Genomic DNA, 15,449 nt, shown 5'->3' on the forward strand with positions numbered 1-15,449 from the left:
TCGCGGAACTCGTGGCTCAGCGCCGAGTGGTCGCAGACGACGGCCCCTCCGCCCCCCTCATCCGAGGGCGAGATGAGCCGCGCATACCGGGACGCGGTCTCCTCGTCGAGCGCCGGGTACCCGCAAGTGCTCCGGGTACTTCTGGTACCGCAGCCGCCCCTTTTCGATGATGAGTGTGTAGAGGCCCGGGCAGTCCCGGCGCAGCCGCGCAGTCAGCGCCGCGACCGTGGCCCAGTGTGCCCAGAACACAGACAGGTGCCGGACCCGGCCCAGCTCTTCGGCGGCGATCCCGTCCAGGAGGCGCCGCGCGTCGCGCGGGCCGGGGAGGACGAGCACCGTCGTGGCCGGGTTAACCCAGTAATAACGGTCCCGACCTTCCTTCTGCTGGTCATTATCAGACGACGGCAGCATGTCTTCTTCGTCGTGGCCCATGATGAGTTTCGGACCGCGCGGACCCCGAAAGGGCCGGCCGAAGACGGCCTTCATCGTCTGCCGCGCCTCGTGGCAGGCCTGGCCGACTAGGTGGGGCGGCGAGGGACCCATGAACCGCATCCGGAACCGCGCCTCGCGCGTGCCGTCGAGGTGCTCGGTCTTGGGCTCCGTCATGATGGCGACCCAGACGCAGTCGACGGCCAGGGCCTCTTTCCATATCAAAAGCCGCAGTTCGGGGGGCAGGCTGGCAAATAAGGCGAAGCCGGGTGTTGCTTTATCCGCAGCCATTGTGGAAATTAAATCAGGCGATTGGTCTCAGCCAGTAAGAGAATGATTAATGATTAAGGAGGAAGAGAGATCGAAGTGGCGAGGGGGAAAGGAATGAGAATGAAAAGAAACGGTACATTGTTGGGTCTTGGCCTCGACCTTTCCAGCCCGTCGGCACACAAGGCACACTAATATCTGACTTGCGGCACAGCTGGGGTCTAGTGCCTCTGACTAGGTTAAACAGGGTAACCCGGCGAACAAGCGAACCAATCCCATTCGTCCGTCCCCCACACATTGCACGCAAATAGTATGTTGCCAATATATATTTTCGGTTGCCCCCTACGTTAGGTTAGGTGATCCGCCCAGGGACCAGGTATGGAACCGAACTGGAAGAATCGTCAACATGCACAACTCATGCACAACTCTCAGGCGTTACTTCATTACTAGCAATGCGATGGTAAGAGGACAACACGGTAAAGCCAATACCAACTCGAAGGGAGGAATGTATCAACGAGTGTGTTAATTAATACATCGGACCGAATGCCCCATCGCTTCAGGGGTTGTGTTCTATGCACTCTCTTGGCACAAACTCAAAAGGTTATATAGAAAAGGAGTGAATATATCTCAAATGAATATGGTGACCTAGGTATAAATAACGAATCTTGCCCCTCTCCTTCCTTTTTATCATAATGAACGAACCGTCGATCCACGATGAGTAGCCAGTCTAGTTGCCAAGTCATGCGAACGTCCCTATAGCCATTCACCTATTAGTTATCCTCAGAGGCTAGTTGGCGTGCATGTCGGCAGACGCTGCACCAGCTAAGCTGCAGATGTTGTGCTCAGTCAGGAAGTCGCCGAGCGCGGAGACACAGCTAGCGCAGCCGCAGAGCTATATAGTAGTTTTATTTCGGCCCATGGTCAGTTAAATATCCCCATCGTGCGTTATGGTGCTTCTATTCATATGCTCATACAGCACGGGAGGGAGAGAGAGGGTAAACTAGGTTCTATCAACTTACCTGGGATGCGCCGCCTGAAACGCACTTGATGACAGCGCTGGGGCTCCTGCGCACAATGCCGAGCGCGATGCAGGCGGCAGCAGCAACGACCCCGGCGCAATTCCCAAGGCTGCAGTCGGCGTCGGGCCGGATCGCGAAAAGGATCGCCTCCTCGACCATGGTCTCGTTGAGCTTGATGGACACACCGCCGGTAGAGGACGTGACCGGGACGGGGACGGCCGGGCCGGCCACGGCATTGCCGGCGAGCACGGCGACGACGGTAGCAGCGGAGAAACGCATCTTGGGTCGAGATTTGGTGGTTTCTGGGTGGTGTTTTGGAATAGTAGTAAGGGGCTGCTGGACTAGCTGGACTGGGCTGTGGTGGGTGAAGAAGAAAGGAGATAGGATTAGATGAGAGAACTCCGGTCTTATTATAATCGAAAGGCCTCCATCTAAATGCTCTTCCACGTGAGTATGAGGGTGCCCATGCTATCTCGTAAGGAGGAAAGCATGAAAGTTGGTCAGCGGTTCTGACTGTGATGCTGACATGAAGCGTTTGCTGATGGTGGACACACACAAATGCGGAAGGTCATGGCCGAAATCCCTCCCATTGACACTTAGCGACACCTCAGGGCATGATATGATCGCAGATACAGGTCACCATCGGCGCGTCTATACACTGTTGTCAGTGTGGGCCAGCAAACAGCACCCTCGTGTTAGAAAGGCAGAGCCCAGAAAGCACACATCGGGCCCATGCACTAGAAACCATCGCTCTTGGAGCGGCCGGTGCACAAGTAAGGCTTCTATATCTAATTCGAAGAATAACAGATCCCGAATGCTTGGGTCATGAATGCGTTAAAACCATTGCCTTGAAGATCGAGACTATCTAGAACCCCAACGATACAGTCTCCGAGTTTGGCTTCTCTTAGTCTACCCCGATTAACTGGAAAGTCCAACGCTTGCCATGACGTGTTCAATACTTTAACCCTTCACCATGAACGAGAGTTAAAAGAGCATGAGATGACTCAGACAGAAGTATAAAGAGGCAATCTGAACATTCGAGGGTTAAAGCTAATAGCTAAGAAGCTGTTACGGTAGCTAGCTAGGTTTAGTGTGGTCCGTGCGCTTAGTGGCCACAAAACCGGCGTTCCGCCGGCGATCCTCCCACGAGGACCTTTCGTCCCTCGTGCAACAACAATATACCTAATAGAACCATAACGGTGCGGTCCCGTGACAGAAGCCCCCAATTTTGTTGGTACACAAGTTGCTGACACGAACAATAGACGCTTACTGCCGTTACTTTCCGAGCTACCAGCGGTCTAGTAGTTCCAAGATGCGCCTTGCTTAATAAACTGTGCAGATAATGACGCTCAACTCACTATAATTACAGTATTCCAACATAGCCAATTGGGGGGCCGTGGTTAGATGATGTCAAGCCTTTGGCACCCCCCTCGGCGGCAAGCAAGTATATCAGCTGTCAGCTTGCCGGCGGAGGCTTTCCCACAATCCCCCTAGGGGGTGGTCAGAAGTGACGGGCGGGGGAACATATTTCTTACTCATGCCGAAAGAGGAGCCATGCGCCGCTTGCGCCGCACATGATCCAGTACTTATACCTATTAAACACCGGTGGCTTGTGCCGTCATACCCGTTCGAGCTGCATAAAACAGGTGACAGGACCTTGTGTTTGGCCTCGGAAAGTACTGCTGTCTGCAGCAAGCTGATTGGATTGACAGACCACGACATCTGAGCTGTGGGCAGCCTTGGCACTATTGACTTGACCTGTCGGCCAATCGCCTTGAAAGTTCCAATATGGCAACATCATCACAACGTTCTTTACACCCACTTGGCAATGTTAATGTCCACGATCCTTCGATGCTGGCCAATTGTCACCAACGCCCAGTCTGGCTGTGTCTTGATCGCAATGGGATCGACGTCACTGCCACAGAGCAGTGCCTGAGAGGATTGGGCAGTGCATGACAAGAGAGAAACTACCATGACCACAGTCGCCAAAAGGAGTCTTCGGGCAAAGTTACAAATAGACGGTCAACGACTCTCGGGGATTATCCCGTCCTATTCCAGCCGTTATTCCTCATTATCCCAGTGTCTCATAGGGATGGATCCACCGTTTATTCGAGTAGTTGCCTTTATCCCCTCCTAAGACATCCCGTTTATTCTAAAAAGAGTAATACTAACGCCGAGAGTTGGTAGGGCGATAATAGCAGCTAGTTCCCTGGTACTCTTGACTCTACTACCATAACAAACGCAACACTGCAGAAAGCCATATTGTAATATTTCAATATCAAGTTACTTTATCTTCTATATAGTATAATCACATAATCCGCCTCTTAACCATTATCTGCTTGATACTGCAAACCAAACTTCTCATCATCTATCGATTTTTCATGAAATGCTGATGACGATACCCCCTAGACAATCTTCAGCTCCCGCAGATCTGCCAACAGCACGCCCTGTTCATCCGAGCCTTCCTGGCTAGGGCACAAAGCAAAGTGCTCCGCAGGGCGCCAGCAGTTGGACTCGTCCTCGAAGCGGCACTCGAACCAAGACAGGTACGGCTTTTCGTGCTCCCGCGTCATCAGGAACCGGTGCGCCGGCGGGAACGTCTGGCTCAGGACGAACGTCAGATCGTCGACCCGGGTTTCTTGACTATTGGTGCCGGCGTCGATCAGGTCTCGGCGGTCGAGCACCAGCAGTTCGCACTCGTCGCCGGCGATGTGGAGCAAAGCCTCCAGAGCATCGATGGCATTTTGCCACGTATCGACTCGGCCGTTGATCCGATGGAGCTCGCGCAGGAAGACGCCGGTTTTGTACGATTTCGAGAAGCCGCCCCATCCGTCTTCGCGGCGGGAGGTGCTTAATTCGTCGACGTCGTCGGGTGCCATGCGGTGGGTATCCTCATCAGGCAACAGGTCGACCACTTGACAAATGAAGGAGTACAGCACCTCGAGCACTTTGTACTGTGTATTATTCTTTCCGACGAACTTGTGCAGTTTATTGGTGATGCGCTCGAGCTTGCTGGTCTCCCGCCTCTGGGCTTGTCGTCGCCTGACGAAGTAGCTGCAGTCGAAGGTCGCCATCTTGGTGTCGCCCGCCAACTTGGCTCTCACAATCTGCGATGTGAGGCTTGAGATGCCGCTATTATTCGGTGCAGTCAGGTCCAGCATAGCCGAGTAATCTCTCATGAAACTTTTGATTTGATCCTTGGCCTCGGGTGTCACGCGCAAGTGCTTAACATTAGCGTTTTTGTCCGGGCTGACCCGACATTCCGTGACACCAACCCACTCCGAGACGTACTTATTTTGGGAGATCGCCTGCTGTAGTTTCGCTTTGGTGGAATTTGGCGACATGATAATGGTGGTGGTAAGGTAGAGGGGCTTTTGGTTGTAACAAATTTGTTAGGTCAGATTATTCGTGTCAATCTTGAAGCCCCCTCTAGACGGGTTCTCCGAAGGAATCGTACAGGTAAGTTGGTATATGTATGAAGCAGCTCTTTGTGAATTATGCAATTTTACTTCGTGGGCTGTGCCAGTTCAATTACTTCTTTTGTGAATGGCAATCTTTCACTGCTGTCTTGGGCGTTCAGAGTGCTCCTTTGACTCACCATTCTTTGTCCTCTACTGATTAAACAATGCCACCACATCCTACAAACATAGGACGGCGGTGCTCTTTCATATACATTATTCTTATACGCATCTGATTATAGCATTTCTCGATATAAAGCTGGGATGTCCTGACACACAAACATATACCATTATCCATTTTTAATCCATTAAAGCCTTCCCCTGAATCAGACAGAAGGCATATATACATACGCATACACTACTACAGCTTTTGACCCCATACATAGCGACGCGATGTTCTCAAAGCCTGCCACCACCATGGCGCCCCCCGCCACCGCGTGCGAAGACGGCGGCTGCTGCAGCCGGATGGACTTCGTCCTGGAGGCGCAGCACATCCGTCAGTTCCTCGTGTCGTGGGGCCGCGACGCCGAGAAGTTCAAGCAGACGTACCGCGCCCCCTCCAAGCGCCTGGAAGCTTCCGCCTCATCTCCAAGGACGCCAAGTACGTCCAGCGGTTCGCCGAGCGGGACACCAGCTCCCGCATCGTGCTGAGAAACAGTAGCAGCAACGAGGAGGAGGGGAACTGCGCCTGCGACGATCTGCCCCTGCTGATGGAGCTCGCGTGGTGGTTCTCCGAGACGCTCAAGGGCGAGAAGCCGGAGCGACGCGTCGTGCGCTACTTCTTCGGCTCAGCACCGTCTAACATTGCCGATGATAACAAAAGTGACAAGAACGGACAAAGCGACGCCGACAAAGAGGCCCTCGACTTCCTCTACTCGCTCATCTGTCAGCTCGTCCGCGCCTTCCCAAACGGCCAGACCTCGGCCCAGGGCGTCGTCGTCAGCGCCCTGCCGCCGCCGCTGGCCGCCACCCAGTCGACCATGACGGCCGACGAGTTCCGCGCCAAGGTGGACCAGCTCGACGGCACCATGGCGACCCCGTCTGCGGGCGCTGCTCGAGAGCAGCGCGTCCAAGGTGCACAGCGTGTGGGTTTCGACCAAGGAAAGGGAGGCCGCTGTGGCCGGGCCGTCGACCGCGTGCACGTTCCAGAAGGACACGGGCCGGGCCGAAAAGGTGTTCGGGCTCGAGCCCAATTCGTCCGACTCGCTGCTCCGGTCTTGGCGTACTGCTGACGAGGTGAAGTTCAAGGGAAACAGGTACTAGTCAAACCCTCTACACCTGTTCAGTGATTCGAAATCCTCTAACGCCAAAGTGGTGAGAAATAGCTTGTAAAAGGGGCTACCCACTGCCACAAAACCAAGTACTAGGTATGGAGACCCCCAAATGGCCCAATATCCGTTTTTTGATGTTGAGTAACTCGGCCCTAAAATGAACGTGGACAGATATCAAGCAAGAGTTGAGATATCTGAGTACTGCGAGGACAAGTGCCTCGAGTTAGGTGATGGTTGTCTTGGACTGATTTGAAGCTTGCTCACAACTAACAGCATGCCCCATTCGAATCATCAGTAGAGTTGTGTTTCCTTGTTGGTCCAATGCTCGTCCAATATTCCAAGTCGGATATCCGAATAGCCGGAAGAGTCGCTATGAGCAGATGTCAACGAGGAGATTCAAAAGAGGTGGTGTGGGTGAATCCAGTATCACGCAGTATAACCTGGACAACCACAGGGTAGTTGCTCCGAGTTGGCGGACACGAGGTGTTTCAAGATGTGCACAAGCTTAAATTAGAAGCTGCAGGTTAGTTTCGGGGGACGCGGGATGAATCGTTTTCGATATAACCACCTCCAAGATCACTGTATTTGTCTGATATCGCCCTCAACCAGAGCCTTGTAAAGTTTAACTAATTGGATTTCCCGTCGTTAGTGAATGCAGGAGTCCAAATGATCCAACTGCATATGCAGGTCATGAAGGATCACCATGTTCGTGCAACTCCGTCCCGCTGCCACTTGGTTTCTGTAACACGTTCTATTAATATGCTAACTCATGCTAACACGCAGTTCCCCGTTAATCCGAGCACATACCCATCGTAATCAATACGGTCCATTAGGGGGGTAACCGGATTCGTCTTCCCGTGAACTGCCCACACTGCCAACCTGGAGGGGGTAGGTATTAGCCATCAAATCGGAGCAGAAACATGATCGGTCAGTGGCTCGTAGTACGTTACCTCTTGCATTCCTTCCAGGACCTCAGCCTGGCTCTTCGTCAAAAAGGCACGCCAAAAGTAGACTCCCACCGGAAGCCCCTCGGCGTACAGATTCTCCGCACCAGCCATGGCCTCCAGTTGGTTGTCGAGGTACCGTACCGCTTTCTCGTCCTGACTGCTGGGCAGAATGAAGTAGAGGGCTTTCCCGGTCGGCCACGGTGCTCTGGCTTCTATCAACTTGTTTTCCCTGGAAACCATGAAATGTGGCCGTTCCGCTTGCTGCTTAGCGTTCAGATCAGGCCTCGGTTGATGCTCGACCTTCAGGACCTGGGCGGTGTCAGCATCTACATGCCAAAAAGGGCACCCGTTAGGGCACTTCGTTGCTGGGTTTCCCTACCTCTGGCATGGCTCGAATGAGTTCCAACTGAGACGCGGTCAGGAAGGCACGCCAAAACAAGACGCCCTCGAACAGGTTCGACCGGTGCATGGCGTAGGCGTCAACCGAATCTTCCAGGTGCTTGTCGATGGAGCGCGTCTGCTGGGTGCTGCAGCCGTCCTTGGGGTATATGAAGTAGAGCTCTGTCCCGTCCGGCGGCAGGTGATCCTGCAGGTTCCTCCTCGCTCTCTCGGCCGCCAAAGTGGACTCGGCCGAGCGCGTCGTCCACCACGGCTGCGCCTCGTTTCTACGCGCGGGCGCGTAGACCCTCGACCGCGCCAGGATGATGTCGATGGCGTTCGACAGCGGCTCGTCGTCCGTCTTGACCGCCTGGCCCGTCCCTTCCGTGCCAGAAGGCGGTGGCTGGTTCAGCGCGGAGGATCTCGCGCCCTGCTCGGAAAAATCTGAACCGCGCACATCTAGATCGTTCAGATGGGGGATGTCCCAGGAGATGCCCGACGAGAAGTCTCCCAACGAGTCCGGGAGTGAGATGTCTGTCGCTGTCTTTGGGGGCGGAAACGGGGTTGGCCCCGGGGTGCCAAGGGATACGGACCTCCTCGCCATGTCGCTTGAAGCTGCCTTATCCTCGTGATGCTTGGCCTCGGAAGGTTTCCGGAAATGCATAATCAACCGCCCGCCAGGTCAGTCTTAAAGAAAGTCAGCGAAGAATCTGTGATGGAAATGGTTGTTTGTTGTGATGCTGGTCCGGGGTCTCCCCCGCTCTGGAGGAAACTGGTTTGCTACATAAGCTATGACATATAACTGCATATAATTGCCAACAAATCGTGGCCAATGCCTCAGCCACAGCTGATGATCCGGGGGATGTAACGCGTAAGATTACTAAGCACGACAAAAAAGCTCAATTGTTTCACAATACGAACGATCATCATGCACGTAAGACACGTAAGACAGCGGGAGAGGGTCCCCGTGGCAACAATCGCGAGGTGGAGCGACGATAGCTTCAACTTGCTTACTACTCCGATTGGACAACAGGGTGGGCTCACCAAGAAGTGGCAACATAGACTCCGATGAATGCATGAACCCCAATTTCCGTGTGAACCGGTCAACGCCCCAAAAGTATTGACGGAAATCTGTCTCAATCAGATTGCATCACTTCCAATATCAGTTGTCTCAAGGGGGAGAAACCGCGGCCAGGTCTCGACTATCAAGGGGTGGTCAGGAGCACGCAGGAAAACAGTCAACGCGCAGAGAGCTTTAAGGCAATGGTTGAATATCGGCATCAACTCACCCCCGGAGGCTTGCAACAATAGACTACCAGAATCCCAGAGGCGCAAACTGGAGTTTCCCAATAGCGGTAATGCGATTAGCGCTGCCTGCAGCAAGTTTGGAGAATGAATGGATGACTTATTATAGAATTAAGTAGGCTCGAGGATATGGCGGCTTTTGGGGTTTATTCCTTCCTATTCCAGCCGTTATTCCTGATTATCCCAGTGTCTCACAGGGGGGTGGTAGTTGCCTTTAATCCCCCCTGAGACATCACGTTTATTCCGGAAAGAGCAATCACAACGCCAAGAGCCAGTACGGCATGATCAGATGAGGCCCCGCAGGAATCCCACTGGCATCCAAGGCCTGGAAATTCCTCGCCGCCGGCATAGCTTGGGGCAGCAACGGTAGTTTGAAGGCCCTGTAACTACGCCGAAGCACGCTGGTGCTGGATCCCAGCTGGGCCGACCTGCGTCTTCTGCATCGAGGTTGCCCAGAACTTCTAATATACGATGACACATGTGGACAATAAGGGACAGGCACAAGATGAGAATGATTCATGGTTTCAATTACCGGCTCCTTTTCGAGCTTTGGAAAGGGGGAGGGGTGAGTCTCATTATTAAGTAATTATATAACAGCTAGAAAAAACAGCACACCCTAGGCTGTAAAATGTAATATAGGAAAAAAAGAAGAAAAAAAGAAAAAACTAGAGCTCCTCTCGAGCGGTGCGCCAGCTGCCACCGCTGCCGCCACTGCCGCCGCCGTCGACGCCGCTGCCGCCGCTGCTACCGTTGCCACCGTCTACACCTCGGCGACGGGCCGCTACGCCCCCGGGTAACGGCTTAGCGCCGTTAGCCGGGGCCCTGCTGCTACTGCAGCTAAGGCTAGGGCTGAGGCTGCTGCTGCTGCGGCTATTGTTATTGCTTTTGCAGCTGCTCGAGCTGTCGTCCCAACTCGCCCAACTCGATATCCTGGCGCCCGGCGTTCGGAGCAGGCCGGGGGTACTTCCGGATCTACAGCGCGACGATGATCGCCACAACGCCCACTACCCCACCGACCACGACGCTAATAACTACGCTCTTAGCCGATAATATGGCGTAAAAGCCCTTTTCGGCTACTACCGTTACTATCGCTGTTACTATCGTCGTCATGGTTAGTCGGTCGTCGTCGCAGGTTGTCGTCGTTACCCTTCGTTTCTAGAAGAAGAAGAAAATACTACAGCTCCTCTGGAGCGGTGCTCCAGCTGCCATCGCTGCCGCCGCTGTCACAACTGCTGCTGCTGCTGGCATGCTGGCCTGAGATTGCCCTCTCCCCAAGTTTTCCGTCGAGATTCCCCTTCCCGTGCTAGAGTCCTCTGATTTCTATTGACCGCCAGACATAGACTGCGTGATTTTGGGTCTGACCTGAACAGCCTTGGCCCTCACGGCCTTCGACTGAGGTGGACTGGATGATCTAGCTCGGTAGGGATCTGGCGCTCCGGAGCACGGCCGTTGTTGTTGGTAGAAAAAGTCGAGGAGGGCCTGGACAGGCTATCGTGAGGTCCTGCATTTGCGTCGCCCTTAGCATAGCTTCTCCGGCGGCCTGAATTTCCATCATCAAGCATCACTATATCAACCGATTCATGATTCTCTTTGCTGCCTCCACCAGATTGGATGGGAACGTTTTAAGATCGACTTCGGAGGGGCCGCCAGTCATCTAGCCACCCACTCTTGCTCCACTGAGGGAGGCTATGGAGACTTTGCCATCGTTCCCCGCCGGGGTGATTGCATTATAACCCATGGGGCACGTTCTGGATCACGCTCCTCCTCCTTCATAAGGCCCCTCAAACGTTGAAATTCTTGGAAGCTTTGAAACTGTCGTGGTGAGAGAGCCGTTACGAGATATGGTGATCGGGCGAGAGATTCGACGTATTTGATGGGGATATGCAGTGATGCTTGGGTTCGGGTGACGATGGTAGGCTGCCGAGAAAAGGAAGTGGACGTTGGAACTGATCCGATGTTTGGGGCATGCCGATGTCCGCGAGTCCAGTCGTGGTTCGCCGTCGACAAAGGCAAGGAAGAAATTGGAAATAGATGAATTCTTGCAAGTCGTAGTAGGTTCCGCCCAGCGTGCGACGGCTGACTGGACTAAGTATTGAGAAGAAGTGATTGGTGAGATGTGACGATGATGGGGAGGTCCAGAATAGGATGTTTATGATGGCAGCGAATCTGGTGTGTCAACAATTGGGCGTTTTGGCGGGACACAACAAACCTCTTTTGGCAGAAAGGCCGTGAGGAAAGTGAAAGCATTCAAACGCTCTTGCCGTATATATAGAATACACTCTTGCTTAATGGAGTCGAGTACACAGTACACCAGAGGTACCACCACCCACCTCACTAGTAATACATGTACCTTCCATGCTATTATTGCGATCGGTGCTGCGGTTTATAATACGGATGTTTAATACCCTTAGGACGACGTTATTAAATAAAGCTGTGATTAGAATATAAATAATAAAGTGTTGGGAGATATCTCTCCCCACTTCTTTATAAATTTACTAGACTCTAGATGTATCTAGATCTTTTTATAGATACGCTGTTCACTTTTAACTAAATCTATAAAAACATAGCCTTTATCCGGGCTTTAAGAGATAAATAGCTAGAGAGATTAAATAATACACTCTTTCACCTCATTCAATAGGTTATAAGCCCTCGCTTTATAACTTATACTTTATATTTTTTAATTAATAATTTACACTACTTTATTATTTATTACGAATCTCGAAATATATAAAATCTAGTCGAAACGTGAAACGTATAAACTATTATTACCTTTATCGTTTTATAATAATAAATAGAGGCTTTAAAACTTACCTCTTTAAAATCCTTTAATTAAAAAGGGAAAAAGATCGAGCTATATAAAATATAATGCTATACGATATATTAAATCTTTACGAACGTTTACAATATATTAAAGATGTAGTTTTAAAATTAATAAATAAAGAGTCGAATAATTAAACTTAATAATATTAAAAACGAATAATAATTGAAATTATATTAAACGAGACTATTATTTAAATTATATCGATTTTAAAGCTATATAATTAAATAAGGAACGAGAAAGACTCGAAGGTAATATACGATATAATCTATCGAGCGGTTAATAGAATCTCCGATAATGTATTACCGAATTTAATAAAGTAATATAGTACGATTTTTAAAACTGATTTTGATAATTATAAGCGCTTCTTTATAAAGTTTTAAAAACTATAAATAAAAAAGCTTATATTTTTATTACTTTTAATCATATACGAAATATATATTTAAACCATTTTCGATTTTAAGTATAAAACTTTTAAAGTGGCGATTTTAAACTATATAATCTTATAATAAAGCTTTTAAATAAAATAATTAAAAAGCTATTTAACGAATCCTTTACGTAATTACGGCTTATAACTACTCTAGTATTATTTAATTAATAAATACGAAACCCTCGAATTAAAACATTAAAACCGGGATAAAAAGGGATAACGGTCGAATTAACCTTTTATCTAAGGTTACGAAAATTTTAAATATAAAGAACATTCGAAATATTACTTACGATATTAAAGCTAAAAATAATACCCTAGCTATAATATTTACTATATAAAGCTTATTTTAAGCTTTTACTTTTTAAAGAACGAAAAAGAGGCACTCGATTAGTTTAAAAAGCTTTAAGTAATAACTTCGACAACTCTTATAACGATAACGAGCTAAAACTTAAGGATATTTACTTTAATTAACTAAGAAACAATACACGCGGTAATTTATAATAATAACGAGGACTTAGTTTAAACCGCTAGCGGCACCTCTTTTATCTCGATTTAAAAGTATTTTTAAAAGGGCCCTTATTATTTATTAATAATGAAGTTTAATAAGCTTTAAAAATTAAATTTTATTATTAAAAATATAGTTATAAATAAATTTAGCTGCTTAATATTAACTTTTAATTATATTAAGTGGTTTATAAGCTTAAAGCTATTTTTTAATTAATTAAATTCACTTTTATAAATAGTATTAATAAATAAGCGAAATTATAAAAGATAATACACTTTAAGCTTATAAGTTAAATAATCGATTTATTATAATAATAATAAACGATATATTATATTACTTCGAATCTTTTATTAATATACTGTCGTTAAGCACACTTTAATCTTAAAGCTTAATTCGAAACGAATACTAAGACGCCTTAGTCTATAAAGCTACAGGTAAGCAACTAGCTAAATACGAATAAATAGATAATATAGCGGTGATTCCGGTAGAATTATTTTAACTAACGAAACACTTTAATTAAAACTAAATTAATTAAGTTATATTAACCTCGATCTCTTACGATATTATATATAATTAATTAATATATATAAATAAAAAGACGGTATTAAAAGTATTTAAAAAAGCTAGTATTAAATTATTTAATATTTTAAAGAAACTTTTTTATAAGTCTTACGTAGTAAATAAGATTTTCGATAAAAAAGAGAAATAATTACTTATGATATTTAAAAAAAACTTAAGCTTATTAAAGCCGACGTAATTTAATATAATAAATTAAAACATTTAAAATATTAATATAATATATATATAATCGATATATTTAATAATTATTACTAGATCTTTTTTATTTATATAAAAAAGAGTATTAATAAATACTTTAAAACTAAGTTATATAAATCGAAAAATAAACTAAGTAAAACGTTAAAGCGATTAATATCGATAAAAGAATTAAACTTATATAAGTAATATACTTTTTTTATATTTGTAACGAACGTTATTAGGGGTCCAATAGAAACCTTGGTAGAACGTGCGGGGGTTTATATTAGTAATACGAGAGAGTATTTAGACGTGCAATAGGTAGTCGCCTATTAATATAATAAATAATAACCGTGATTTAATCGTAATTAAGTATAGAATTTAAAGGTATTTATAATAGAGTCGTTAAGATAATATACCTTATTAATAAGTTAAGATTAATATTTAAATTAATTATTAAAGTAATAATTATTTAATTAAGAAATCCTTCTAATTTATATATTAAGTTATTTTTTTATTAATACCGTAAACTATTAGTCTTTATTATTAATAATTACTTTTTTAATATTAATAATCTCTAGTATGGATTACGGTCGCTAAGCCGCGTAATTATTAGGATTTACCGGTAATCGAGTTACGTGATTGCGCATAGCTGAGGCGTCCGACCTGGGCGGTGCTTAGTTTCGGAGTTTCTTTACTTAGGCCGTGGTGGGGTTCGTAGCCGCCTATTGGACCCCTGGTCCTTTAAATGTAGGTCTGTTTTATATAGTTCGTAATATTATTTCCCTTTTTTAACGGTTTTTATCCTTAAAGCTTTAATTATATAAGAGGTTGTCGTACTTTTAGCGTTATTATTTCGTAAGTCTTTTTTCTTTTTTTCGTATTTTTATAATATACGCTTATTATATTAGGTCGTATTAAAAAGTTTAAACGCGTTATTACTTCTAAGCGCCGTATACTTATTAATTATATTATTTCGTCCGGTTTTAACGTTATACTTTATTCGTATTATTTTAAATATAATAAAGCTTATAAGATAGCTACCAATTTTTCGCGTTACGGCCAGTATGTTTTTTATAATCGCTTTTACGATAAGTTTAAAGTAGTTTCCGCTTTAAATAAGGCGATAGTTAACTAGAAAAAATACGAAAACGAGGAGGTGAATACGGAAGAAGCTTTAGAAGTTTTATAGATATAGATAATTACGGCTTTAGGTTGTTTATTGCGGGTTTGATGTTTGAAGAAGGCTATGAAGGAGCGAAGTTTTAAGTTGTTTTATCGGGGGATGTAGTTTTTGGATAAGGAGGATGGTATTTTTACCGCTTAGGAATATCGCGTCGTTTCTAACTTTTAAGGGTGGGGCGTTATTAGTGATATGGATTAATTCTTTTTTAGTTTTAGCTCGGAGTTTAAGGCTTTAGGTTTTCTTATTTTTAGGAATAGTACTCTTTTAAAACGTTAAGAGTAAAGTGTTTTTTAAGTTTTTATATATTTTTTTAAGGTGAGTATCCCTTTTATTTGACGAGGTATTGCTATCCTTTTCCGATTTTGTTTTATTTAAGATGGTTTTGATTTCGTATTCGTATTAATTCGTTTCGATTTTTAATATGGTTTTAAGTTTAGCGTTTATTAGTATTAATTTAAAAAATAAGATATAAAATATAGGGTGTATCCGTATTATTTTAGTAATAGGATAATTAATAATTAGTTTTTAAAATAACTTTTATAATTTTAAATAGTTTAATCTTTTTAAAATCTAATTTATTATTAAGTCGTTCAGTTTTAATATTACGTTATAAAAAGCAAACTTTTTTTTCCTTTTTTAAAGTTAATCTTTTTAACTTGGTTTAATCGGCGTATTTTTTTATT

General features: G+C 46.1%; 6 protein-coding genes across 6 annotated transcripts; 2 read left to right on the top strand and 4 right to left on the bottom strand.

Moving 5' to 3' along the window:
• Positions 1–57: 57 nt before the first annotated feature.
• On the bottom strand, positions 58–720 carry PG994_013651 (uncharacterized protein; the record flags this gene model as incomplete). The annotated part of the gene is made up of 1 exon (XM_066865060.1): positions 58–720. The coding sequence occupies one exon, from the start codon at positions 718–720 to the stop codon at positions 58–60; it is 663 nt and encodes a 220-aa protein (XP_066710021.1).
• Positions 721–1,483: 763 nt separating this feature from the next.
• PG994_013652 (uncharacterized protein) lies at positions 1,484–1,994 on the bottom strand (the record flags this gene model as incomplete). The annotated part of the gene is made up of 2 exons (XM_066865061.1): positions 1,484–1,588; positions 1,716–1,994. 2 exons carry the CDS (start codon positions 1,992–1,994, stop codon positions 1,484–1,486), a joined length of 384 nt encoding a protein of 127 aa, XP_066710022.1.
• A 1,621-nt stretch (positions 1,995–3,615) lies between these two features.
• On the top strand, positions 3,616–4,570 carry PG994_013653 (uncharacterized protein; the record flags this gene model as incomplete). The annotated part of the gene is made up of 2 exons (XM_066865062.1): positions 3,616–3,643; positions 4,125–4,570. 2 exons carry the CDS (start codon positions 3,616–3,618, stop codon positions 4,568–4,570), a joined length of 474 nt encoding a protein of 157 aa, XP_066710023.1.
• A 996-nt stretch (positions 4,571–5,566) lies between these two features.
• PG994_013654 (uncharacterized protein) lies at positions 5,567–6,405 on the top strand (the record flags this gene model as incomplete). The annotated part of the gene is made up of 2 exons (XM_066865063.1): positions 5,567–5,669; positions 5,738–6,405. 2 exons carry the CDS (start codon positions 5,567–5,569, stop codon positions 6,403–6,405), a joined length of 771 nt encoding a protein of 256 aa, XP_066710024.1.
• Positions 6,406–7,740: 1,335 nt separating this feature from the next.
• On the bottom strand, positions 7,741–8,433 carry PG994_013655 (uncharacterized protein; the record flags this gene model as incomplete). The annotated part of the gene is made up of 1 exon (XM_066865064.1): positions 7,741–8,433. The coding sequence occupies one exon, from the start codon at positions 8,431–8,433 to the stop codon at positions 7,741–7,743; it is 693 nt and encodes a 230-aa protein (XP_066710025.1).
• Positions 8,434–9,739: 1,306 nt separating this feature from the next.
• Positions 9,740–10,636, bottom strand: PG994_013656 (uncharacterized protein; the record flags this gene model as incomplete). Its single annotated transcript, XM_066865065.1, has 2 exons — positions 9,740–10,037; positions 10,458–10,636. The coding sequence occupies 2 exons, from the start codon at positions 10,634–10,636 to the stop codon at positions 9,740–9,742; spliced, it is 477 nt and encodes a 158-aa protein (XP_066710026.1).
• Between the last annotated feature and the right edge of the window lie 4,813 nt (positions 10,637–15,449).

Source organism: Apiospora phragmitis (genome assembly GCF_038363925.1).
Source record: "Apiospora phragmitis strain CBS 135458 chromosome Unknown utg000011l:1.0-3236445.0:1.0-3240683.0, whole genome shotgun sequence".
Taxonomy (NCBI): domain Eukaryota; kingdom Fungi; phylum Ascomycota; class Sordariomycetes; order Amphisphaeriales; family Apiosporaceae; genus Apiospora; species Apiospora phragmitis.